At 41.1% G+C, this 27901-nt stretch overlaps 1 protein-coding gene across 5 annotated transcripts; it reads left to right on the top strand.

Moving 5' to 3' along the window:
- The first annotated feature begins 318 nt into the window (after window positions 1-318).
- ap1b1 (adaptor related protein complex 1 subunit beta 1) lies at window positions 319-27627 on the top strand. Of its 5 annotated transcripts, none has more exons than XM_040019245.1 (24): window positions 319-443; window positions 2506-2566; window positions 4576-4681; window positions 4797-4932; window positions 5240-5485; window positions 5699-5889; window positions 5994-6215; window positions 6333-6453; window positions 6556-6651; window positions 7955-8070; window positions 9001-9166; window positions 9986-10084; window positions 10739-10998; window positions 11315-11519; window positions 12173-12193; window positions 12435-12521; window positions 13080-13109; window positions 13198-13335; window positions 13415-13560; window positions 13683-13812; window positions 16971-17055; window positions 17617-17703; window positions 18258-18412; window positions 26136-27627. In XM_040019245.1, exons 2-24 carry the CDS (start codon window positions 2530-2532, stop codon window positions 26208-26210), a joined length of 2955 nt encoding a protein of 984 aa, XP_039875179.1. In that variant the 5' UTR covers window positions 319-443; window positions 2506-2529; the 3' UTR covers window positions 26211-27627. The 5 variants fall into 5 exon arrangements, with proteins under 5 accessions (XP_039875179.1, XP_039875176.1, XP_039875178.1 ...); XM_040019242.1 differs by lacking the exon at window positions 319-443 and adding an exon at window positions 530-744; XM_040019244.1 differs by lacking the exons at window positions 319-443; window positions 12173-12193 and adding an exon at window positions 530-744.
- The last annotated feature ends 274 nt before the right edge of the window (window positions 27628-27901 follow it).

Raw genomic sequence — 27901 nt, 5'->3', positions numbered from 1 at the left:
AGCAGGACCTTTTTGCTGTCATGCAACGGTGGACCAAAGTGCTATCTTTTTGTAGAAATTAGTATTTGGTGATCCTCATTTAACGCCTCATTTATGCACATAAACACTTGCTATCTCAATACAGTATAAACTGATACACAAAACACTGGCATAATATTATCAGTTGAAAGGTTTAGGCCATAGATTTTATTTATTGTATTTAGGTAGTGTTTTTTCTCAACTTCCCAAAAAACTACTCTGTATGTAGATTTAAGTAGCCGGATTGGAGCTGAAAAGAAAAGCGCACAGCGTTGACAGAGTTCCTGAATTTCTTTGTCTCATTATGACCAGCCCTGTATGAATGAGAGCTGACGTTGCCTGCCTGTTGTTATTTTGTTAAAAGACGGAAGTAAATCAAGTAGGAGGGGACGAAGGCCATCACAGTAACTGCTACGCTTGTCACGGTAAGATATTTGTGCTTGCTGAATTCACTGTATGGCGAGTTTAATTTTAACGCCAGAAGGTACGCTAATTCGTTGAGTAAGGTCTTAATTACCCCGACAGATTAAGAGCTTAACTATCCCGGCAAAGGCTTCCTTAAGTCCCTACTTAGAAGGTCATGTCTCAGCTTTGCTAGCCAGAGAAGTGGTCAGGCGCTAGCTGACACTGACAGGCACACTGCACCAGGCTGCTATCCTTTAGCATTAGCTTCATTCATCTACTCTAACTGCTGCAAACATGCAGGAGTGGGCAAATCAGTTATGCGTGAGTAGTGGATTGAAATGCACTTTCAAATGCGCAAATATCGGCTGCAATTTAGCTCATTTTGGGTTAACTACTCAACTACGTGTGCCTTCTTTCGTACAGACTCGAGCCAGCTATGCTAATGCTGTTCTAGCCTAATGCTAGCCAAGTAGAGAACATTTTCTCAACTCTGTGTTTTATCTAGCGGTGTAAGGACAGCTTTTGTTAAATACTTATGTTGTAAGATCAGAAGCTACGTAAGAGTACACGAGAGTTTCGGTGTCAATTTAGGGCGGTAGCAGTGTGCTTTATCGTACAAACGGATCGTAATCGGCTAACGTTTTGCTAACTACGTCGACAGTTGGGCTCGGTTTTGGTTAACTTGTGGCTAGTTAGCGACTTATCGGATGTCGACTGGTACCTGAAACCCGGTGCTCTAGTTAATGTGTTTTTCAGTACCATTAATAACAAGTTAACATGTCAGTCTAACAGGATTCATTCATAAATGTAGACGTGTGTTGAAGAGCCTAAAGGGTTATTTTGCGGAATATTGTGAAGGAATTTTCTCTCTCTTTCTGTGTTCTACCATTTGACTGAACTGAATATAAGTGGGATTAATGAAATCATTATGGGTTTGTTTATTCACTGCAGCAGTGTTTTTACATATTTGTAACACAGTAATAATAGATATTCAGTGTATAGTCAAGGAAACACTAACTTATTTCCATATCAGAAAGACTTTAAAGAGACAAATTCCACATATGTTAGTATGAACAAGCCATATATATGTTAAACATAAACTGCTGTCCAGTTAAGCTACTAGTTGTACGTGGTTGAGTTTAAATACCTGATGCCAACCTAAACATTGGCCAGTGCTTAAGAAAGGTGAAGGGGATGGTGCAGGCAGGGTGGAATGGGTGTAGTTGAGATGTCAGGGCTGATTAGTGACAGAATACAACAGAAAGAATGTATGGTGGGATTGACAAACAGACAGGAGGCCAAGCTAAAGGTGGCAGAATTAAACGTGTCTTTTCATTTAGATTGACCAGGATGGATAAGATTAGTAAAGAGTACATCAGATGGACAGCTCAGGTCGAGCAGCTTGGAGTCAAAGTTAGAAAGAAGGCTGAGGTGATGTGGATGCATTGGGAAAAGGATGTTGAATATGAAGCTTCCAGGCAGGATGAACAGACGGAGACTATAGACGAGATTTATGGATGGAGTGTGTGACAGGAGGATACTAGAGATTGGGTGAGATGGAGGCAGATGATCTGTTGTGGAGACCTCCTAAGAACGACCAGCTGTCCATAAGCCAAAAATGTTAAAATTTCATGTAAAAACACAGGTTTTATTTTTCCAATAGTATTTTAATATTTTACAATTTTCTCTGAAATGTGTCAAGCAGGCATCTTTGTACCTTAAACTTAAAAGAAAAGTAAAAATAAAATGAAATAGTGCCTTGAGGGCAACGGGATGAGGAAGTATAGCTAATGATACCCAGAAGAAAACATTTAATGTTGGCTGACAAGAGTTATTGTTGGCCCCATACGTGCTGACCAAGATGATTTTTGTAAAGAGAAGATATTAGTGTCTGATTTCTTAACAGAATCCATTGTTTTGATTTCCGACAGATCCCTACCATTTATTCAGGAGAAGACAGGAATTCCTTTTATTTCCCTGTGCTTGCATTTCTAGTATTTCCTGTTGTTCTCGTGATGCTCCAAGTTTCCAGTCAGGAAAAGATTTCGCTATCATCTTTCTCATCCTGTCATTCGTTTGCAGGAGAATCGACAATTTGGATCCAAGATGACGGACTCCAAGTACTTCACCACTACCAAGAAAGGTTTGAAACTTTGTTCTTTAGAAGATTTAACATGGTAAACTCCTTAGTGCAAGATTATAATTATTGTTGTTGGTACCTACACATTATATTTATGCGAGTGCTTTGGGATTTATTGTCATTGTGAGCTGGGTTGTGCCAAATTATTATTTTTACCAAAGGGGACCTAACCTTTTCCCAGGTTGTTAAAGTACTTAATAGATGTTTTTTTTCTCGCTGATAAAAAAAAAAAAAAAGTTCTGTAGATTCCCAGTAAAATGATTTGGCATGTATTTACTAACTTCAAGTCTATGAAACCAAGCACATTTACTTGTTTCAAGAGCAAGCATATTGTGGTAGAACCAGGAATGTTACCGAACTATAAGGTAGATTTAAGTAAGGAAAAAACAAACAAAACAAAACAGAAAATGTACCTAAAGATGTCATCTCACGGCTTTGTATCAAAGTTGTTCCCAAGAACAAGAGCTTTGGCTTTTGTATATCAGATAAGACGTAGTGAGAATTAGCTCTCAGTGAGATAACTGCTAGGCCTCCTTGTATTTCAGCAGCTCCCCTCACACAATGTTGCTCTGGGAAAGCCTAGAAGCCCTCTTTGTTCTCACACACAGGGCTTAAGAAATATAAACAGATGCTTGTAAATGATAGTGTACCAGACTCCTTGGTTTTTAAGGATTACCTGAGACATAAGAACAAGTTTCCTTCAAAATCTTCCCCCCGTTGGATCTGCCTGATGCTGTGTTGTGCAGTGTGGAGCTCACATGCAAAAGAGACTTTGAGTATTAATTTGCCTGGGAAACACTGAAGTCTGCCAATTCAAATTTAAGCTTATAATTTGCAGTTTGCTTTCAGTGTGTAGTTTGTACCCTAATTAGGCAGCTGAGTTAGACTGCAATAAAAACTAAATTAAACGTGATTCTCAAATTAAAAAAAATAAAAAATTCTGTGTACAATTCACCACAAATAGGCAAACACACTCCTTTTGTGTTTATATTTGACAGACACTGTATACACTCTGCTTTAATAACACTGTTCTTTACTAGCTTTGTGTTTACACAAAGTCCTGCGTTTCCTCATCTCTGCACATGTCTGAGATAAGCTCAATGTAGCACAGATGTGCAGGATGAAAAAGACATGTTTGATATCTTTGTGCACCCATTGTGCAGATAATGACATTAATGTAACTGTAATGTGGCTGTTGAGTTTAGTATAGTAATGTGATTACAGTGCAATGCTAATTGTAGGGCAACTGTATGAATTGGTTCCGCTAAACTGCTGAAAGGTTTACAGCAGCAACATAAGTGCTTCTGTAAACATTTGCTGATGAACTCATTCACTCTCCAATGAAAAGATTACATTTTAAACTAATTATAGTTTTAGATAATTCAAGGAAATAATTGTTAAGGAAATGGCAACCTCCCAGAAGTATTTAGATGAAAACTACAGGTCTAGGTGTTTATTCTACAACCCACTCCATTGTTCTGTCTGTGGGAGAAAAAGCTCTTGCACCGCGTTCATTATGCTTACAGCTGACAGCCAGTCAGCTTTCTGACAGAGAATTGTAAAATGTCAGCCAGTGTGTCCACTGTCTAGTTTGCACATTTTAATGTTGGCAAAGCACTTTCATCCTATTTGTGTACCAGTTGGATTACGCAATAAGATGTTTCTAATTAAGATGTTTCTAAAAGATGCCCCTCCCCCCACTGGGCTCCCAGGCCTATCAATCACACATTCGCAAAAAGAACAATTTAATTATTGCTAAATACTGTAGTTCATTTAATAATAGTTTATATTTTCTATTATACATCTACACATATCAGAAGAAGGGTGTGCTTGAAGCTTTAAAATAAATTTAGTGGAGTAAAATGGAAGTGCTTTTCAGCCAGTTTGCTTCACAGGTCACTGACCCAAACAGGACTGGTGTTGACCAATCAACTCGCCCAGCATTTTTTTTCTAGCCATGGACATTTATACCATTTCATGTTTTTAATCCCATCTCTGTCTCTTGTGTACAGGGGAGATCTTTGAGCTCAAAGCAGAGCTCAATAGTGATAAGAAAGAGAAGAAGAAGGAGGCTGTAAAGAAGGTCATTGCATCCATGACAGTGGGCAAGGATGTCAGGTGAGTTAGAGGGGAAAATATCAGTGAAAATCATGTCTACAAATGTAGAGTAGAACTGCATACATGAGCTCTCACTGTGAGTCATAAGTTGTATAACAGCTCGTCTCTCCTTCAGTGCTCTGTTCCCAGATGTTGTGAACTGCATGCAGACAGATAACCTGGAACTGAAGAAGCTGGTCTACCTCTACTTGATGAACTACGCAAAAAGCCAGCCAGACATGGCGATCATGGCTGTTAACACCTTTGTGAAGGTAAAGCTCAGTTTGTCATAAATATGTAGATGCTGTAAGAAATGATCAGCTTTTTAGGTGATCTTCGACTCCTGGTTTGTTTTTTTTTTTTTGTTTTTTTTTGTTTGTTTTTTAATTAATTAATTAATTAATTAATTAATTAATTTTTTTTGTGCCAGAAATATTGTGGACCATTTTACATGGTCAAGGATTTTGATACAAACAAGAGTTAAATCGAATTAAAAAATTGCTTGTGTAATGCAGGATTCTTTAGAAATTAATAAAATATTTGCAACAGAACTTCTGACCTCATTAAATCACCCATTAGGATTGTGAAGACCCCAACCCTCTCATCCGGGCTCTTGCTGTTCGTACCATGGGCTGCATCCGTGTGGACAAGATCACAGAGTACCTCTGTGAGCCTTTGAGAAAATGTCTGAAGGATGAAGACCCATATGTGAGGAAGACGGCTGCTGTTTGTGTAGCAAAGCTTCATGATATCAATGCCCAGTTGGTGGAGGATCAGGGCTTCCTGGACACCCTTAAAGATCTCATCTCTGACTCCAACCCTATGGTACGACTTCTTAACGAAGCCTTTTTAGCTGGCTGTTGAGCCAGCCATGTTTCTTACATGTGACAGAGCTGCCTACAAGCCATAGCTCTATCGTTCACTGATAAGCCCATTGTTGGCGTGCAGATGTTGAACATGATGTCAGTGATCTCTTTTGTAAGTGGGCATGGTTTTCTTCCTGTTAGCATTTATCTGTGGCTTTGTCTTCATTTGTAGGTTGTCGCAAATGCAGTAGCAGCGCTGTCTGAGATTGCTGAGTCTCATCCCAATAGTAATCTAATGGACCTGAACCCTCAGACCATAAACAAGTTGCTGACAGCTCTTAATGAGTGCACAGAGTGGGGACAGATATTCATCCTTGACTGTCTGGCCAATTACACACCTCGTGATGACCGGGAGTCCCAAAGGTAAGGAGACGGCTTAGTCCTTGTGCTTGTCATTAAGTTCTATTCACTGTGGATTAGTTTTAATTTTCTGCTCTTCCTTTTCCAACATTAATAACACCTGCTAGCATCTGTGAGCGTGTGACCCCACGGCTCTCGCATGCCAACTCTGCAGTGGTGTTGTCAGCGGTTAAAGTTTTAATGAAGTTCATGGAGATGCTGCCCAAAGACTTGGACTATTATGGCACTTTACTGAAGAAGCTCGCTCCTCCACTGGTTACACTCCTCTCTGCTGAGCCTGAGTTGCAGTATGTGGCGCTGAGAAACATCAATCTCATTGTCCAGAGACGGTAAGCCTGAGGAGAGGGTCTCTTTGCCACGTCTTTAATAAACTGTCATATTTCAGTTAGACTCCTTTTTTTTTTTTTTTACTTTGTAAACAAGCAATGTTTAATGTGTCATTGCAGCCCAGAGATCCTGAAGCACGAAATGAAGGTTTTCTTTGTCAAGTACAATGACCCCATCTACGTCAAACTGGAGAAGCTGGACATTATGATTCGCCTAGCATCTCAAGCCAATATTGCTCAGGTAAGAAACCCACATCTATAATGCAACATTATCTAAGGATGCTCCCAAGAATAAATCTATTTAATAGAATCCAGTGAGTGACACACATCTGTCCTGCTGTAGGTGCTGGCAGAGTTAAAGGAATATGCCACTGAGGTGGATGTGGACTTTGTGCGTAAAGCGGTCAGAGCCATTGGCCGCTGTGCCATCAAAGTTGAGGTAAGCGAAGGTGATGTCATCAGACGCTTCATTGGTTAAATATTTGTGTTAGCTACATAGTGAATGCCTAGGTTTGTGTGTTCACTTTGCTGGTAGTTGAAGATCACAGTGCTGTAAATAGTTAATCTACTTGCCACCAACCAGTAAGACGGAGTTTCAAACACAAGGTGGTGCTGTCATCATGGCATTGTTATGTGTTAGTTCCTCAGACAAGTTGAACTACAGCTTATTAATATTTCCATTTTGGGGAAGTATGAGTATCCAGCACAGGATTCAATAGAACCTGTTACCGTTGACATTTAAAATGTGGTTTCATTGTGAAGTGAAATTAATCTTCAGTAAAACCAATGAAATCATTTTCTGCGCACTACACAGATGTTATCTACCACTGTGCATCAGGAAATATTCATGACTGTTTAAAAAAAGAAACCCAAAACAAACAAAAAGCAAGTGTTGATGAACCGCTCTGCTGCTTCATGCTGTGCTAGTATGACTTGGTGGAAGTCCTGCTTTAACCACTTGCAGGCTGCAATTTCACCATAGACCCCACACTCTGTATGCTCCTGCTCTCCTCTTTCCTCTATTCTAACCCTTTCTACTCCATTGCTGATTCCACGGCTGTCAACTCGGTTCTGTTAGCACCTCGCACAGAGAGCAAACATCAAATCCTGTGTCAAACTGACTCAACCTTCATGTCAAGGATCATCACTGGTGATGAGAGCTGGGAATCTGGCTGTGACCCAGAGACCGAAGAGCAGTTTTCAGTAGAAGAGCCCCACACTGTCACAGCCTGAAGGCAGCGCATCAAGTCCAGAGTAGCATGCCAGCATATTAACATTCATAGAGTTGTACACCATGAATTTGTCTCCTGGGATCCAACTGTCAATGCAAAGTTCTGCTAAAATGACCTGAGGTGTCTGAGGGACAACTTTCAGCAGACACGAGCTGAGCTGTGGTACATAGCATTGCTCATGCAATTGTGCACCTACCAACACAGTGACCACCCACTAACCCTAACCCGAAATAAAATCTTCTTTTAAAAAATGTACTGTTTAGACACAGTGGATGAGATCCAGCATGCTAAAAGTTTAGAGTGGGACTTTCAGGGAGTAATACAAAAGTAGCAGGACTGTAGAAAGCGATGTGTCAAGGCTCAAGGAGATGTCCTTCAAGAGAATCTCATCCACATTAAAATCAAGTACAATTTTCTTTTTTTTTCTTTTTTTTTTTTTTACAAGAACACTTACTGAACTACTTAATCTGCACGCCAGTCATTTTTTCTTTCTCTCTCTCTGTTTTTTAGCAATCAGCTGAGCGCTGTGTCAGCACACTGCTAGACCTCATTCAGACTAAGGTCAACTATGTGGTGCAAGAGGCCATTGTGGTCATCAAGGACATCTTCCGCAAGTACCCTAACAAGTAGGTTTCTTCTTGGACATGTTTGTTTTCACATTTTCCACTTTACTTAAAACTCTCTCTGTGTTTATATGAATAATCCTCACATTTATCAAATGTATGACAAAGACTTATAACCCTTATTTACATATGCTGTTATGCACATGTAGACACCTCATCATTCATTTCCTCTTGATCTTTAAATAAGCAATGAAAACCTTTTGATCATAAAGACAAAGTGTTTCCCTCTAAAAACCTGCTTGTAGTCGACGGTACTTGATTGTACCTGGCTCAAAGGGTATGTTGGTTTGTCTAGAGTCCAACTTTGGCTGTGGATCCAGGGGAGTGCCTACACAGCTGCAAGGCTGTGAGCCTCTAAGGAAGCAGCTTTGCAATGTTTCCAGATCAGCATGCCTTGTGCATTGAGCGACACGAGTCACTGCCCAGGACAACCTTTGGATTTTCTATTAATTAGGCATTTGTGCTGTAGCATTTTTTTTTTTTTTTTTTTTTTTTTTTTTTTTTAATGAAAGCAATATGTAAATGGACTAAATTATTATCAAGCATTTTATGCAGATCAGAAATTCACCAACCACTGCAGAAAACTTCACAGTTTGGCATGTTGCCTGCGAAAGACAGGAAAACCAAACCAGAGCTAAAAGGAGAGTGAATAATAAATTTACATTTGTCAGGGTGCCAGAAAACACGACTCCAAAGCAGTGTTAATGTTGTTCTGTGTCTGCTGGATATGAAAGTAGGCAGTTATTTGCTACCACGTATTACAAGCCAGACATGTGGTTGTTTGATCAGATTTTATTATAGTTATTTTGGTCCATCTCGGCGACAAACAGATGAATGCTGTTTTAAGAAAATAACTGCAATTTGCATTTTGTCAGTCTTGCGTTTAAGTGTCTCTGAATCTGATGCACTGATGCTTTGTGTCACTGTTTGCAGGTACGAGAGTGTGATTGCCACTCTGTGTGAAAATCTGGACTCTCTGGATGAGCCGGAGGCGCGTGCCGCCATGATCTGGATTGTAGGAGAGTACGCTGAGCGCATCGACAATGCTGATGAGCTGCTGGAGAGCTTTTTGGAGGGTTTCCACGATGAAAGCACTCAGGTGTATTTAGGAGGGTGTGGGGAGGTTGTTATTTGAAAAAGTCAATATTTAATGGAAGCTGCAGTAATAATTTGCCATCAGTGCTGGGAGTAACAGATGCGCCCTTTCGAGCAGGAAATCATTAAAACCACTGGTTAGCTGTAGCAAAGGATGAGAAAGCATAAACCATTTTGAAAGTACCAGAGACCTTTTTTCTTTTTAGTGAGCTTGCTCAATGATTAAAATAAGAAAAAATAAAGAAACAGTGGAACAAAATTTCTTGTTACTAACCGTGATTAATGAGAAGGCTTTACAATATTTCAGTGTGTCACTTCTTATATGTGGCTCAGGGGCGTATTTGTTGAAACTCCAGCCTTTACTCTGAAGATCTTTCTGCCACAGTTCACTGTCGGATTACACAGCTTTGCTTGGTGTTAGACTCTCCCTAAGTAATTGATTGATTCCCATATTACTGCCTTGGAAATATATTCCATCCAGAAGGACATGTTAAGCGCACTTACTCATTGTGTATTCTGTGAACATTACGCAGACCTAACACAAGGGACTGTATTGTCTGAGCTAACCAGTCAGATATTAAACAATTTGTTTTTTGTGCTGTGTTGTGACAGAAATTTTGGGGCTGCAGTGCATGTGTAAAATTGTCTTAAACTATTTACTGCTAGAAAGGTGTGTCATTTATGTAAAACATATTAAAACCTCACTGCGTGTCTTAAACTGTCGCACAGTGTTAAGGTACATCTTAATGATCATTTATTCACTTGCTTTTAAAAGCAGTGCGTGAGCATTTGTAACACATTTGGTGTTCTCACTGGCCTCTAGGTGCAGTTGCAGCTCCTGACTGCAATCGTCAAATTGTTCCTGAAAAAGCCAACGGAGACCCAAGAGCTGGTGCAGCAGGTGCTAAGCCTAGCCACACAGGTGAGGGGGGGGGCGGGGGAATAAGCAGTCTACGTCATACATGCTATTTTTCCTGTCCGTGGATATTTGACAGTGCATCCTTTATTGTCTGCTTTTTGAACTTTGTTGCTTATTTCTTTATTCTTTTAGTTGTGTCATTTAAACGTTATTAAAAGGGGCTTCCTATTTCTGTTCCAAAATCCAGACCTTTTATAATCCTCTCACAGATTTACATTTATTCATTTATTTTTATTTTTCCAGTACTTGTGTATACTATTGGCAAACATGCAAAAAAGAAAATGGTAATTTCACCCCTAAGTCCAATTTTTATGCACACAAACATTTTTTTTCTTGTAAAAGGCTAGCAGAAAGCAGCAATGTAGAGACAATGTGCCTCGCAACTTCAAAGAATGAATATATTGGCTATTCACTGAAGTAACTTTTAAGCTTACTTGATTTTGTTAGAACCCTGGGAACTTTGTGCTTTTCTATGCTGAGAAAAAAAAGTACAGTGTCAGATTGCCTCATACATTATCCAAATCTTACCACTACCCTAAGGCAAACTCCGTTTTTGATATCTTTGTATAACTTCTGGGCCAAGACAGAGTCGAACATTAAGTATTTATTAAACATACAACATAAAGACATTCCTTATGACTCATCCCTTTTTCACAGGACTCTGATAACCCAGATCTAAGAGACCGAGGCTACATCTACTGGCGTCTGCTCTCCACAGACCCTGTGGCTGCCAAAGAGGTGGTTCTGGCTGAGAAGCCACTGATCTCTGAGGAGACAGATCTGATTGAGCCTACACTGCTGGAGGAACTTATCTGCCACATTGGTACTCTGGCCTCTGTCTACCACAAGCCTCCCAGTGCCTTTGTTGAGGGCAGCCGTGGAGTTCAGCACAAGAGACTCCCTGGCAGTACTGAATCGTGAGTCATAGACTTTAATTATTTTGACACTGCAGGCAGAGGGCTTAGTTTACTTGAGTGGAACTGCCCTCTTAACTATGGTGTTTTGCTTTCAAGCAAATCTGCTGAGTATAACTTGCATATAGTGCCAAGCTGTGGAGCATTTCTTTGTTTGTTCCTTCTTTCGGATGTAATTCATTACATCCATTTACCATTATTCATATGAACTCGATTGAGTTTTATCAGGAGTTTAATGACAAATTAGGGGCTTCATAATAACCAAAGTTGTCATAATGCATATGGCCTTAACATCATCCCCCCCCCTTGCTTTTACCAGTGGGGAGAGTGAGAGCCCTGACACAGCTTCTGCTGCTGCAGTTTCTGATGCCCCTCCAGCTGTCATCCCATCCCAGGGAGACCTGCTGGGAGATCTTCTCAATCTTGACCTGACACCTCCCACCACCACTGGACCACCACCACCAGCCTCTAGTGGCATGCAAATGGGTGCTATGGACCTTCTTGGAGGAGGACTTGACAGCCTGGTATGTCTTCTGAACATGATTATTTAAGTGAAATTGAAAGGCTGTTTATTTCACCCAGAGGTTTAACATTAAAGACGCCCAGTAACGATAACAGGGGGCCAAGCAGCCATGTAACATACATACAAGCCGCTTCTGGTAAACAATTGAAGTGAATGTTGGTGCACTAAATGGAGAAGTGTTGACTGATTCTTTCCACAAAGTTTTATGGCTGTGCCTCAACTGTAACCAGTGGGCTGCAGCTGAAGATCTATTTATGCGAAAAACAGTGAATCACTTTGATGAAGCCAAGTTTATCGATGCTCATGGCTACTTTTGACATACTGGATTTTAAGAAGTTTCAAAACATTTTTACAGGCCATTTTTTTTTCCAATTGGGACAGATCCAGGCACATTCTGATTTTGATATATTGCCACCAGACTTGATGTATGGACTCTCCATGTCATCTGAAAGTTGTCTGACCACTGATAGAACAACACATTAATAACAGGGGGAAAAAATTGACATGATGAGCTCAAGTTGCCATGGCGACTGCTTGGCCTCCCCCTCATCACTGCTTGCAGCTATTTTATCCTTGTATTGTGTCCTTTGGTGCCTTTTTCTTTTTTCTTTTGACTCTTGTATTTATTCCCTTTGTTCAATGCTGCACCTGCAGATGGGGGATGAGTCTGAGCCGGTAACTACGTGGAAGGGGAGGGCTTAACATTTATAAACCATATCAGGCCATTATAGAATATAAAAACAGTTTTATTATGTTGTTGTTGTTGTTTTTTTTTTGTTTTGTTTTGAGAATGTACCTAAATCTCTTCATTCATCATTATCATCTTTATTGTCCTGATATATGTCGTAAACATGATGTCAAATCCTTAAGTCCATCTCTTATCTCTGGGCTCTGTGGTGTCTCATCTTTCAATCAGCCACCCATTCCCCTGCGGATGGACACTCCTCAGTCACCTCAGCTCCCACATCAATCCCCATCGCCCCCAGATTACAGCCCCACTGAGGTTGGTCCAGGGGACCGTGCTGGACCACTAAAGGCCAGCACCAGTCTTGAACCCTTCTCTTGTCCCCTGTTGTGCCACCGTGTCCCCTCTGAATAGTCATCCCACAGTGATATTAGTCTGTTTGCACTTTGCACTGTCAGTCCCCCCCCCACCCCCACTCCCTGTAGGTGAGATTTTAATGACTCACACCTGTGTTTTTGGTCAAATTTCTTTCCGTGCACAGTAGTTTAGCTTTGTCACAGTGTGAAGTCGCAATGACAGTACACCTATTTATTGAGCAGCAGTTTAACAAAAAGCTCTTGGATTTCAACAACCAGTAGGCAGAACTTGTGGATGGTAAAAAGTGAAGTACATAAAAGGAGTCTTACTATTCTTTTATCTCTTTTTTTGCTGTTACTTGATATAATGATATAAACCCCATAGCTGTCATCATTCACCGAAAGACATTTTAGACTTCCACCCCCCACCCCTCAATCCACCTCTTTAAAGTTGTCAGAAAATAATTTAATACTGCACTAAATAACTTCAATTACTTCTGTGCTTTTTCATTCTGCTCAGCTTGGAGGAGACCTTGGTGGAAGTCCTGCTGTAAGTCATTTTTCAGAATTTTTGTTGGCCTTTGATTGTTCAGTACAAAGTGACATTGAATGTGAACATGTTGCTTTGTAACCCACAGATTGGGGCTGGTTTTGGTGCTCCCCCAGCTGCAATGCCAGCCTCTTTCAGTGCCCCTGTCAGCGGCGGTCTGGATGACCTGTTTGATCTCGGAGGGGGAGTTGGTATGCCTATGGGAGCCTACAGCGCCCCCAAAACTGTAAGTTTATATAAGCTGGGGAAAGATTAAAAAAACAGAAGAGATCCTTCAGAAAATAAATGATCTTGTCTCTGTTAAGGTTTGGCTTCCAGCTTTGAAGGCCAAGGGCTTGGAGATATCAGGCACTTTCGCCCGCCGTTCTGGGGTCATCCAAATGGAGATGACCCTCACCAATAAAGCTATGAGTGTCATGACTGATTTTGCTATACAGTTTAACAGAAACAGGTAAGACCAGCTAATAATCCGTACAGGGTTTTCACAAGATTGAAGCTTGATACTATAGACCTTGAGCAAACCCTGCAATGGATGCTCATGTTTGCCTTTTTCTCTTCTTTGTCTCGCTTAAGCTTTGGTCTCGCTCCAGCTGGTCCACTGCAGGTTCTAACTCCTCTCAGCCCAAACCAGAGTATTGAAGTGACTCTTCCCCTCAATACTGTGGGACCTGTCATGAAGATGGAGCCTCTTAACAACTTGCAGGTATAACCTTCACTTGTGTTCATTTCCCCTGAATTATTTATGACATTGCTACTTTTTGTTTTGCTTGAAATGACAGTGTTATTCTGTCCTTGCTTCTGTATTCGTTTTCCATGAATCCAAACTTGGCTGAACTTTTCAGCGTCACAGTGTGGCAGTAACATAAGCTATCAAACACATGACTGGTGTCGAGAACAAATCGGAATAAGTGGTTACATATTTCCACTGTTTTTGAATTTTCAACACTTTATCGTCCTGAAATTTGACTTTATATTATGACACCCATTGCATAGATTCAGTAAGTTTAAATGGATTTGGCATGGTTATTTAAGGTTTTTCATAATTAAACAGAAACATTACTCAGCTTAATCTGTCAAATTCTAAATTAAAGTTCACAAAATTTTAACTTATGAATCATTTAACCTGATCTATCCAGTGGACTTCACATTGTCTTTTGAGGCACTGACCCGAAGATATGACCATATGTTCTAACTGATTAGTCAAGCTATACTGCTGAATTCCCACACTGTAAACTGTAATGTGATTAAAGCGCAAAAACAGACTTCAGAGCCATAATGATTTGTTGAAAATGTTAAAAAAAACGGCAGAGCCTGTCTGTTTCTTGATTAGGGCGGCTCTTTTAACTGGCCAGCATGGTGGATGGGTGCTGTGTGCAGCTGGAGAGGGAAGATAAGAGCGCCTTAGGGGGCGATGGAGGTGGGATTGGTCATTAGCGGTCTCACAGCACATGGCTCTTTTGTTTCTCCTGGCCTCAGTAGCCTCGCTAACCTTTCTGCGGTGCTGCCTCACGGCCCCGCTTTGATGGTTACTGTTGTGGGTTTGACATCTCCTGAGATATGTGTTGTATTTTGTTGTGATGAAGGTGTCGCATAATATTCTGAGTGCTCTTTTAACTATTAACGTGTCGAAGCAGTTTGTTTCTTACACTCGTACGCTGGCAACATCTGGACACAGCAGTTAACTGAGTCTCATCCAAATAATAATAATGCTGCAGTGGAGACTTTACCTGAAAAATGGCAAGCTACTCCTGCATCTTTTTGTCCATAAAAGGGAACTTTACAGAGCTGGAAACTATTGTGCTGCCAGTAGATTAACTTGAAGGCCGTGTGATGTAATAATGTGTCAGATACTATTAGACTGGAAGTTTGTTTTTTCTTTATTTCATTTCTCTACAGTAGATGTCAGACCCGCTCATCTTGGGCATCTAACCCTTTTTAATAGACCGCTAGATCACAAATGTTCAGAATGGAGCTTTGTGGTCTTTTTGTGCTGTCCTGTGTTGCACTCAGGAATAAGATGCCCTGTAATGAATAATTCATGAGCCATTCTTCTGCCATGCTCTGTTTGAACTCGCTGTTCTTCTTTCAGCACCTCTTTGTTCAACAGCCCGATCAGTATCACTGGCTGACGCTTGTTACTTCATGTGCTCGCTTTCAACCACAAGTCGCTAGAGTGTTTCTGTGTCCTGTAGTTTTTCCTTGCATAGACTATGAATTGTCTGTTTAAAGCCTGTGGCCAACACATTTTTTTTTATAATTTTATATGTGGTTGTTGTTGTTTTGGACAGTTTTCAGATTTTATTTTTAACACTGTCTTCTGTTGTGATCTTTCTCATTTTCATGTTTATTTATATCTTGTTGTAAATCATATTTCAAGGCTGTTTGTAGACTGTTAATTTGATTATATTTAGATCTTTGGTGATAAGGTGAGGGGCCAGTTATGAACACGACTTTTAGTAATGATGTTATAAAGTGGAGTCCAAAAGTTTGTTTTTTTTTTTTCCTGTATTTCTATGTCCACCTGCCAGTAGTGGGAGTTTGGTGCTTTAGGAAATGTTCAGGTGGATGTGATGTGCTCATTAAAAGTTGAATCAAGTACATAAACTAGCAAATATTCCTTGGTTGCTATAAAAATAGCTCCTTTTCAAGTTTCCAGGCTTGTAGCATTGTGATAGTGAGAAATGTGCCTTCAGAACTAAGTGAAAGTGTCAGAAGTCAATTTGTTATTCTGAGAGATGAGAGGATTTCTCTGTGTCAAGTCATGTCTGAAAGTTTCTGAGGGGGTCGTGCATTACACTACTCTAAAACAGTGTGCGGAAACTGGATCAGTTTCATCCAAAGCATGGTGAGACGCAGCGTAAGTGAGCACACCATCACAAGATCAACAAATCAAGTTTTGTGGGGGGATTTTTGTTTGTTTTTGTTTGTTTTGTTTTTTCACTGAGAGGTAGAAAAGCAACTTCAGCACTGATGCAGAATTTCCTGAATAAAGAATAAAAGGCTTGAAAACTTGTGTCAAAACAAGGCTGTCTAGTAGTCAACTCAGATGTTTTGCAGCTTTAAAACATTTGTCAGGAAGAAAAACAAAATCAAAACACTCGGTTAGCTTAGAAATAGCAGTGGAAGGAAAAAAAATACTATTTGCTATTTACCATTTCCACATTTGTGGCTGTGACAGAGGAGTGTATGTAAACAGAGAAACCCTGTGGGCTGCATCTGTGTAGTTAAGGATTTGTACTGCTGCAGCCATAACCCACCTTAGATGTTTTCCACAGTGATCTGAAGACCAAGCAACGCTCCCCGTCCTGGACCTTCCTCCTTTGTCATGTTATGTAAACTCCTGAACATTTGCGGGGACTTGAACACTGAGGAAGCGAAGCCTCAGTGTGCTATCAAAAACGAGTCTTTGTATCATTGTCAGATCACGCTGGGATAAAATGGTTTATCCGCTTTGAGCAAATGTGTCCATTTCCAAGTGGCTCCAGGGCTGCTGTCATTAAAGTAAAAGGAGGCAAACCAATACGTGGTTATTCTGAAAATTGGAGATGGAGCTTTTCAGTAAAATTGTTAAGCTGGTATTAACATTTTGTAATGAAACATTAAGGATTAAATTTGAATCAAATTCTTAATAGGAGCAGTGGCCTCAGACTGTTGGGCTCCACCGTGTTAATACCTCCGTATTTGTGTTTTTGAATGCACAAGTTATCGTAACAACTTTAGCTGGTTATTTAGTAAACAGTGCACATAAGCAGTAATGGCCATCCTTGGAGGGCACTTGGAATGTAATTACTCACGTAATGCTTCATGCTTGTCCTCCTCTTGTCCTCCCTTCCCCCTCTTTCGATGTAATCACTCTTGCAGGTGGCTGTTAAGAACAACATTGACGTATTCTACTTCAGCTGCCAGTACCCCATCAGCATGCTGTTTGTAGAGGACGGGAAGATGGGTGAGTGTTCCTTGGCAAAATCTCTTCACTTAAAAAGGCCGAAGCCCATCTGACGTCAGCGATAGACACGTACGTCAGTGTTTGAGTGAAGGTGACTGTTCGGCGCATGTGAAGCAGTCAGTGACGTAGATGTATGCAAGTGTCCAGCTGCTTGAACTCACTCACATCTCGGGGCTGCACAGCTACTACTCCTCGATTGCACACCAGTGATATTTTCTGCCTCTTTTTTTTTTTTTTTTTTTCTTCTTTCACGTTTTGTTTCTTGATGTCATTTGATTTATTCTGTGAAAACGTGTTGGCATTTCTCCCTGTGGAGCTTTCTGATGGGGCTAGCAGCAGGACTGCAGCCAGAGGCTGAGATTTAATGCTCCAGAGCCTGAACAACAACAGGAAGTCTTGTGCTAAGCTGCTCACTCATTACTTGGACTTTTTGTTTTTTTCCCCTCTTTAATGCAGTATGTACATTTTCCTTTACAAAAAAATCGACTATGCTTTCAGATGTACATTTGATTGTGTGCTCTGACAATGCACTCATCACTAATTATATCTCTTCCTCCACAGAGCGGCAAGTTTTTCTTGCTACATGGAAAGACATTCCTAATGACAGTGAGGCCCAGTTTCAGATCAAAGACTGTCATCTCAGCTCAGGTAAGAAGGATGGTTGGAGAATGGAGAGTGCACTTGCTTAAAAAAAATCCTATCCAGACATATTCAGTAGCTTCTGTAGCCAGCACAGTGCACAGCTCAGAATCAGATCCTCGGTAATGAAGCAAATTGTATTTGATGGGAACTCATCAGCTGCAGTCCCTATTTATGTGTGATAATTTAGTTTTACACAAGTGTGAGAGCAGCTGAACTGGAGAAGAATTCCTAATGATGGCCTAATGGAGATTTTCCCCCCAAAGATTAAATTTCATCCTGATGAACATAGAGAGAGCATTTCATGTCCTGCTTGGGCACAAGAGTGAGACGATGGCTGAGGGGAAAATTCTAAACGAGTGGCTGCGTCTCTGTTGCACTGACAGCCTGGAGTGAAATTTTAAGAAATGGAAATAAAAGAAATCCGTAATGATTTGGTGCGTTTTTAATAATGGTTTTAGTCGCTGATCGTGGTAGAAGTCAGTGAGTAACTCCATATTAAGTAATCGCTTAACTAGATTAAAACTGCAATTTAACAGTGTTTCATTACGCTTCCTCTACAGATGCAGCCTCTAACAAACTGCAGGGTAGCAACATCTTCACCATAGCCAAGCGCACAGTGGACGGTCAGGACATGCTGTATCAGTCCATGAAGCTCACCAATGGCATCTGGGTGCTGACTGAGATGAGGGTGCAGGCAGGAAACCCAGTCTACACAGTGAGTACTGCTGCCCTGCTGCCTGTGCTGTGGTGCTTACTCATGACCAGGAATATGGCTCCTTTCAATATTTTGATGTTGACAGTAAATTATCACAACTGCAGCATATTCATGGGCATTTTTTTTTCTGCTAAAGATGGTTCTTGTAACCTGTTCTGGGATAACATAATAATAATAATAATAATAATAATACATTTTATTTATAGGCGCCTTTCAGACCCTCAAGGTCACCTTACAGTAGCACATAAACAATACCATAAAAAACATAAGAAAAATGTATATATAGCAAACATGGTAGATAGAATTTAGACATAAACAGTCATAAAAGTATAAAAGCAAATATAAAAACTGAGCAAGGTAAAAATGGCCTAAGGTGTATGCAATTCTAAACAGATGGGTTTTGAGTAGTGATTTAAAAGTGGTGAGACAGTGTGTGGTCCGTAGAGCAAGTGGAAGTGCATTCCAAAGTCTCGGGGCAGAACAACTAAAGGCTCTGAGTCCCATGGTAGTCAGGCGAGCAGGTGGAACAGACAGAAGGGAAGCTGAAGAAGAGCGGAGTGTACGAAGGGGTGAGTATGTATGGAGAAGATCGGATAGATATGGAGGAGCAAGGTTATGAAGCGCTTTGAAAGTGAGAAGCAGGATCTTAAAAGTAGCTTTAAGTTGGCGAAGTTCAGGTGAGTACAATGGCGCAGAGTGAGAGAAAGAAACAGTTCGAGTTGCACCAATTAAAAAATAAAAACATGTAAATTGTATGCTAAATGACCTATTTTTCTTTTTTTTCTTTTTTTTTCTTTATTATTCATACTTGTTGTCACATAATGTTTTTCAAATTTACTTTGGTTCATTTAAAAGAAGCATTTACAGATTTTAAAGAACTGCTTGTTTCATACACAGTAAGGCAGTATTATACAAGCTAATTTGACTAAAAAATAGTCCTATTCCCCAGATATTCTAAGCTTTGTTGGAAATTTGATGGTGCCGTAAATGTCCCATTTTCTAAACAAGCTCTATTATTACATTTATTCACATTAACATTATTGGGCAGCTGTAATTGATGCCCTCCATAATAACTGAAAATTCCCATTTTGTTATGTTTTGAAATATTCATAACTGATGAATCAGACAGACTTGTCTATCAGCCACATCCTGAATTCTCACAGTCATAAATAACGCCGTAAAGAGTGAAACCTCCGATTTGCACTTTTAGCAGAAATTAAAGCCCGGTTAGAAAATTAAATCAGTACGATGGAGTTAAATAATAGTGGGCACTGCATATTACAGATGGAGACAAATGACATTAATATCAGATCTGAACAAGCAGAGATGTGACGGGGATTAATGTGAAGTACTGAGCAGTTGATGTGCACTAGGGACAGGGATTGGATGGCGATGTGTGGTAGTGGGAGAAGTTTGCCTTCGGGCTTCCTGTCAGACAGCTTTTTTGCTTTTCTTTTTTTTCACTTGTAGTTTGATTTAGGTTAGGCAACAAAACCGCTCGGGCGGGTTCAGGAAAAGATTGTTTTGGGGCAAAATACACCGTTTAAAACTACGTCTGACCGACACGAGCCGGTCTGAGGGAAGGAAACTTCTCTGATGTGCGTGGAGGGCTGTGGAAAAACACTGGCTATGACTTACCCGTGGTGACTCATCTGTGTGCGCATACATGTGTTGTTGTGCAGTTGTAGGGTTAATTGTTTGTGTGCTGTGTTGTTGCATGTGTCTTGCTTTGTCAGCACGCTGCAGTCGCCACTCTTGATGGATTGTTTTTGGCTTAGAAATTCTGTATAACTCGCCTAGAACGATGACCTTGGTGTGACTCTCCTCCCTGCTCATCACTCAGTCTGCTTTCAGGTCATGTTTTATGTATAAGGTGGCATTAACTGTCTTTTTGTTTTCTTCTGTCTAGACTAGGCAATTTGTTAGTTGCGTTAAAGTCTCAGAATTTTGAGGTGGTTTTACACCTACCACGGTTAAGCCTCTTTGGTCAGATCACATCCTGATGTGATACAGGACAAAATATGACTGAAAAAGGGAAAGCAGAACAGGTTTGTTTTCTACCTTGTACCCTCTGAACTCCACATGGTTTCTCGGTGTGACTGTAAGTGCTTTTAACAAACGTATATTCAGCAACGATAGGACCAGACTTTAAAGTAAACCACACGCACAGTATGTATCCTGACGTTCGTCCCTCGGAGCGACTGCCTGCTGCACGGGCCCCGCGCTCTCTTGGCACAGAACATTAAAGCCAAGCTGCCAAAGCCTTTTGTCGGCAGCTATTTTTAGACCCGAAGAAGCAAAGCCGTAACACTGTTTTCTGGGTTCTATTGCACGTCTGAAGATGAGACATGAAACTGTTCTAATTCACTGACATTAGTAGACAACGTATGGTGACATGCTTGAGTTTTGCTGCTGCTTACACATGCAGTTTTTAAGGGTTGAACATAGCTGCCCTATTTTCCTCCTATCTTAAAAGTTGATTAGCTTCAGCTCTTCTATGACGCTGTGTCCCAATTCCACATCCCATGCTGCTTCCTGCTCGGTTTTATTCTACGCTTCACTAACAATGGAAAAGTGAGTAAATACTGGAAGCCGTGTGTGTGGAACAGTGTTTTTTACATAGTGGAACAGTGCTAAGAAGTGCTGAAGTGTCCTACACAAGCCTAGGAATGATTATGAGCACTAAAGCAAATCTACCTGCAAATTGGCAGCATTGTAAATGTAGCATTTGAGCTGAGGGTAGCACATTAAGGTGTTAATTCTTTATATGAGCAACATCACAGTCTATTGTGTGTTGTCAAATTGTTTTCAGAGTGTATTTTGCCATCTTGCCATTATGGCAGCTGTGGATTTAGGAAATTGTCTGTCGCTCCCAGATTTCATTAGCCTGGGAATCAGACAAATCTGAGAGCTCATGCTTCATTTTCTCTGGCACAGTGTGTCTCGCCCCCTCACCCGTTCACTCAGATTTCCACTCACTGTTACCAGTAATGGTGGCCTAATTATAGCCATTTTTGATAATGCGAGGTGGCTTTTATTTGATGACCAGCATCTTTGCATGCTGCATCTTGTTTGTTTTTCCATCGCCAAGTCCCGTGTCATACGTTTGGCTGCTCTCAGTGTTGTAGATTGGTCCGCTTCCTGCATTTAGGTCCGTGTTTGTTGGCAGTGCAAGTTCAAAACTGAACTGAGATTCCAAACAGGTTTGTACCTGCGTTTCTCATCCGACACCAAGCTGACGTTCTCATTTGACTCTCTCAGTTAGGCTCGTGTACACTTTACCGTATTTACAGTGGCGAATAGGGATGCTGCTCATCTTTTTGACATCACGCATGGTCTTCTCATCTGCCATGTCCTGTCCCCATGGCAACAATGTGACCAGTGTTGTGGGCTGACTTATTTATTTTTTCTTCTACCCACCACTTTAGCTGGTAAATCTGAGGGGTTTTGGTAAATAGAGAAGTCTGCTGAAAACGAAACACGTGAGCAGTTTCTCAACATAAACGTGGATGAAGAGTTTTCTTAAAAATCTCTAATCAGAATTGCAGAATCTCTAATAGAAGGGTTTGTGTATGTCACTTTGATACCATTATGGGTAGCATTATAAATCAATGCAACAGACTGCTGAATTATTTTGGAGATTTTACATGAATATTGCATCTAAAATCAAATTATTTAGATAGAATTTTATTTCAAACATGCAAAAATAACTGAAATAACAAGAGGAAAAAACTTAAAAATCATCAAGTTTTCATGTGTATATTTATGTCTACAGAATGTGTGTGCTCGAAAAGGAGTAGGATGAAGTTTACACTTTTCCTCTTCCTACCCCCTTATTTCAAATTTCATTGCTTACAAATCCATATCCAGAATTCAATTTTATTTGATCCATACATGTTTAACTATGTACAAGTCTAACACATCGAACATACACAAATAAAACCGTTTTCAGCACATAAACCAAAACGGTAACAAACTACATTTTTACATAAACTAATCACCCTGTGCTTTTGTTAAGTAGACGTCCATTTCAAAGATGAGCTCGTTTCATTATTTTATTTTTCCAATGCAAAGAACTGCTGGGCACATCTGCACATGCGTTCAGTTCATCTACATCAGAGCGTCAGTGGGGCACGGGCTGCTGGCCTGCTTTTGCTTTGAATGTTTTTGTTTTACTTGTTTCAGACTGTGAATTTGTCAATAAATACTCAGCTCACCGACTCCACTGTTAGAAAAACGGCCTCAGACATTCCCATCTCTCCTGAACCCTCAGTGCAGTCTGGTTTGGGTTTTTATTTTTCATCTCCGGCCTTTTCCCCACACAAACCTGCTACCAGCACACTGATGTAGATTAAATGGGTACATCTTGGAAAACAAAAATCCTCAGACAGTGTTTGTCTTTCTGTGCATTTTTTTCCCTATTTTCTTTGAGCTCATGAATGGCTTCCACCATGCTGTAACCTTACCTGCTGATTCTGGCCTGTGTGCTATGTTGTATCTGATCATTGTTGTTGATATCTAAAGAGAACCTTTTTTTTTCTCCTCCGTTTTATTCACACTTATGCAAATATCCAATCTGCTGCTGTTCTGTCTGGGTCTGCCTTCTGGTCTCACTCACAGTCCTCCTCTTACAGCTTTTTGATAAAAATCCATCTATGGAGGATGGATGACATTTGCAGACGTAAGAATTTCCACACATCAATTTGAAATAATCTTCTGCTGAGCTTTTTGAACCTTTGACCAAAACCCCTGCACAACAACTTGGAGTTTAAAGCCCAGTTGTTTTGTTTTTCAGCTCTTTCATATCAAAGTATTTAGACGTGAGCATTTCATACGAATTTCAAACTTAATTGCAACACAACAACAGTTTTACTTTAATGTCGTTGCCTTTGATTGAAGCGGATATGGCACAGTTTGATTAGTGTTCCATGTAAAAATCGTTTTCTTACACTCGCTGGCCAATTCATTAGGTACATCGGTTCAATTATCCATTAATGCGAATATCAATTAGCCTATCACATGACAGCGACTTGACGCATTTAGAAGTATAGATGTGGTGAAGACGACCTCCTGAGGTTCAAACTTAGCATCAGAATGAAGAAGAAAAATGATCTGAATGTGGTATGGTTGTTGGTGCCAGACAGGCTGGTTTGAATATTTCAGAAACTGCTGGTCTGCTGGGATTTTCCCACAGAAGCATCTCTGAGACTTGGCTGAAAAATATTCAGTTAGCAACAGTTCTCTGGGCAGAAATACCTTGTTGATGTCGGAGGAGAATTGCCAGACTGTTCGGAGCTGATTAGAGGGCAACAGTAACTCAAATATCCACTCGCTACAACCAAGGTATGCAGAAGAGCATCTCTGAACCTACTATGGATTATAGCAGCAGAAGAGCGCATCAGGTGCCACTCCTGTTCGCTAAGAACAGGAAACTGAGCAGGTTTGCACAGGCTCCTGAAAAATTCCACAATAACTGATGGGGGAAAAATGTTGCCTAGTTTGAGTCTCAATTTCTGCTGCAACATTCAGATGGTAGGAGTCAGAATTTGGTAGAAACAACATGAAAGTGTGGGTCCACAGTTCAGGCTGCTGCCGGTGCATTGATGTGGAGGATAGTTTCCCGGCACACGTCGAGTACCAACTGAGCGTTATTTTCAAACGGCCTCCAGAGTCATCAGATCTCAGTGCTGTAGAGCAGCTTTGGGATGTCGTGGGATCGGAGATTTGTGTCACGGATTTGCAGCAACTGTGTGACGCTGCCATGTAAATATGGATCAGAAACTCTGACGAATGTTTCCAACCTTTTGTTGAATGTTACTGTTCTTTTAACAACTGTTGCTAACAATGGATCTAACATTTAAACAGTCTCGGTTATTTTAAATAGTTCAACAGTCCACATGCTTTATGAAGACAGGGTTTTTATCATACTGTATCAGTCTGTCTTTGCTTTGCCTTATTGCAGTGCTGCTGTGCTTCATCACGGTGTAGTGGCTCCAAGGTTTTACAGCAGATCTGCATCATTTTCAGACTCATTAATTACTCCAAAAAAAGCACATCCTGCTGGTATTTATGCAGTGTTATGTAAAGCCCAAGATTGTCTTGAAGAGCGATCTCCCCCTCTCACTCAGTCCATCAATAATAGACACAAAGATGTATTTTTCTTCCATTTCCTCATCCGATAAAACAAACATTTTAGCAGCAGGCTCTTGGCTGCAGACTCGAACACTGCAGTTTCTCGCAGTTGCTCTCTAACCAGCGGCTTGTTCACAGTGGCTGGAGCTTCTGCGTTTCTTCACATCTTCCTGTTAGGAGCGTCTAAATGTTGCCAGCAGCAGCATGCATTAATAAAGAGCCTTGAGTGTACCAGTGCAGCACTGAAGGAGCTGTGCACTGTTACTGCTTCAGCTGACTGCAGCAAGCTTTCCACACTCCATCACCTGCCTTTGATATTAATATTCAGAGTCATAGAAGGGGCCTGGTGTGAAATTCCCATCAGTCACTCATCAAATTCATTACTGATCGTTTTAATTATAATAATGGTGCCAAGTGTCAAAGTGTTTGCTGTGTAGTGTTGGTGCACCAAAGAAAAAACAACGGTGAAATGATAAAATGTTAGAGAAGCTCGGGTCATCCTGTCCTTTTAGAATAAAGCACACAGATCCATTACTCGTATTCAGGTACAGATTTAAAAGCAAAATTTTAAAATGCAGGACTAATCTGGACACGACACTCCAGGATTTAATTACTTATCTTCGAGTGCCGTTTTGTATTTGTCGCTGGAAACTAGAGTCACCTGGGGTCGGCGCTTATCGTAGGCGTGCTCGCCATGTGACCTTCAGACTATTCCAGCTCCACTCTAGCGGAACAAATGTGATTCTAAGAAATGACAGTGATTAAAGCCAAAAGGCTCGCACTCTGATGATTTGTGAGCGCCGTCAGGGCAAGAAGAATGCAGGTTATTCTCTTCACTATGCCTTTTCGCAGAGACGTGGGGGTTATTAAGGGTTCCACTCGTCTTAGGAGAAAGCGCGGCTGGTTTTCACTGCGCACCAATTAATTAGCAAAACACTTTAGATTATTCAGAATCACTGTCTTTTGCAATTATTACACTTTTTTTCTTTGTGTGCGTGTGTGTCCGTCCTGCAGCTGCCTTATGCTGCCTGTAAATAGTGTATTTCTGGATCTGAGGAAGTGACATCTGCAGAGTGATTGCAGTAAGATGGGGTGGAGGGTGGGGGGGCACTTTGTGAAGCTCCATCTAATCCTAAACCTCCTCCCAGCTGAGACTGACATCAAAGAGAGAAGAAGCCTTCTCTGTTTTCTCCTGAGCGTATATGTATCTATATTTCTGTGTGTACGTCTGTCTGTGCTTTATAAGACTGAATGTGGGTGGGGGTAGGAGTGGGTGTCATCTGAAGCCTTTTTCCTTATAAGGTGGAAAATTAGGAATTTAATCTTCTATAAATATAAAAGATGAGGTCATTTATTCACCATAAATCCAGGAATCTGGAGAAATGTTATGTGAAGTTGCCCGATGAAGATATCAGCTGAACAGCAAAGATTTAAGATCAAACAATAAGTTATCGCCTTTTCTGAGGTGCTTTATATAACCCGCAGCAGGCCTTTAAAAACCTGCTTTTTGTTCATGCGTCAGTCAAAGCACTGCCTGCCAACAGACTGCTTTATAAATCAAATCATGCTCACCCTAACTTGTCTCCCTCAGGTCTCTCTGAAGTGCAGAGCTGCAGAGGTTTCCCAGTGGGTGTTCCAGAGCTACGAGGCGGTGCTGAAGAACTGAACAAACAAGCCCGTGCATCCACCCAGCCGCAGCCCTTGCAGACTACCATCTCTCTCTCTCATTCTCTCTCGCCTGACCCACGAACCACATCACAGCCTCACGCAGTGCCGGGAGCCGCTTCCCGCTGCGTTCGGTCGGGACACTGCGGTCCTCATGTTACCCAACCATTTCATCAGGATGGTTAATGGGTCTATCGGCCCTTCCTTTCTTGCTTGCTTTCTTCCTTTTTTCCCCTCCAATGCTGCAGAGAGATGTGGTTCACTCTCTTGGCTGCCCTTATCCTGTCCCCATCTTTGTTCACACCACATGCTTCAGTTTCAGGAAATCATCCCACATCCCCTGTTCTCCCCTGTCCGAGCCATCCTTAAACAATCTTTATTCGTTTCTTGGGGTGGGGGGCAGACGGCCGTGAATGTTTCTCTGCATGAGGCTCCTTTATCATTTTCAAGCCCTGCTTTTTTCTCTCGCTCTCTCTCGCTCATATATATATATATATTGGAGTCTATTTTTAGCACCTGTGATCAGCAGGTGAATCATCACTTTCACCATATTTATTTAGGGGTTAATTTCAATTAAGATGTCAGACAGGAGAGGCTTTGACTGTATTTTAGCTTCTCTCTGGATCTTAATAGAGCCACATAATTACATCTAAAAAAAACCCATTACACTATTGTTTTTGTCTTTTATAGTTTTCTTTTAGTTTCTGGTTATCAGGGGGCTCGTCGTCTGTCCCCGAAAGCAGAATGTGTGTTTCCGTGTGCATGGAAACTGTGTGTTACTGCGCGTTTAATTTTTCATCAACATCGCAACATTTTATAGACTAGCAGCAGTTGTCCTCGGACTACTCTCTTACTCGGTCATTCCATGATTAAATTTTTGTTCGTAGTCTTGTTTAGCGCACATGCTGCAAACTGGGAGAGAGGCTCAGGTGGCGAGAGTTTTATAAGTGTCGGCGCTCTCTGCGTCAGCAGCGCCGGCCACCCCGGGCTCTCTGCCACTTTGCTCTCCGTGTATCCACGTTGCAGCTCTCTCGAGGTCCACGCCTTACCTGACATGAAGGCTCAGGTGGAAAATAAAGCAAAACAGCTGATGCCATAGTTTGTAACACTTCTGAGTCACAAGCGCACATGTAGGTAGCAGGCAGCGTTCGCTAAAACAAAGCTGGATCAACATGCGGCGTCTCTGTTTGAGCTGCAGGCTCCGCTGATAAATTGGATTCCTTTTAGCGAGCTGTTACAGACTGTACCGGCTCTACAGGATCAGCACGGAGGCTGTGTATTCTGAGTGTGTGTCTTTGTGTGTGATGCAGCTGATACTTATGACATGCTGTACAAAAAAATCAGATGTTTAATCAGATGTTTGTTTTTTCATTGTGTGTACATCATTTGAAGAACCATTAAAAGTCTTGATTAATTCATGTGTGTGTGTGTGGTTGTTTTTTTTTTTTTTTTTTTAAGTAGTTGTATATTGTCACAGATTCCGTTTTAAAAATGCAGATTTTTTTTTTCCCCTTTCCTGTTGATGCTGAAGTCCCAGTGTTAAAGGATGTGAAACATTATCTCAGTTTTATTTGCCCCCCCCCCCCCCCCCGCCCTCGAGGACCTGGAAATCAATGTGCACCATTTTGACACACACGCCATAATCGTTGATGACCTTTGCGGCATTCAGCGCTTTTCTCTCTGGGCGCCACA

Source organism: Simochromis diagramma, unplaced genomic scaffold (assembly GCF_900408965.1).
Source record: "Simochromis diagramma unplaced genomic scaffold, fSimDia1.1 OVJJ01000822.1, whole genome shotgun sequence".
Taxonomy (NCBI): Eukaryota; Metazoa; Chordata; class Actinopteri; order Cichliformes; family Cichlidae; genus Simochromis; species Simochromis diagramma.
The sequence above is the reverse complement of the archived record's forward strand: the minus strand, read 5'-3'. Positions and strand labels throughout refer to the sequence as shown.

Excerpts from the sequence above, each read along its gene's own strand:
- ap1b1 (XM_040019242.1), top strand. The coding sequence starts at position 718 with ATGCAGGAGTGGGCAAATCAGTTATGC. Across the intron at positions 5,890-5,993 it reads GATGACCGGGAGTCCCAAAG|CATCTGTGAGCGTGTGACCC; the intron begins GTAAGGAGACGG and ends AACACCTGCTAG. Across the intron at positions 6,216-6,332 it reads AATCTCATTGTCCAGAGACG|CCCAGAGATCCTGAAGCACG; the intron begins GTAAGCCTGAGG and ends GTGTCATTGCAG.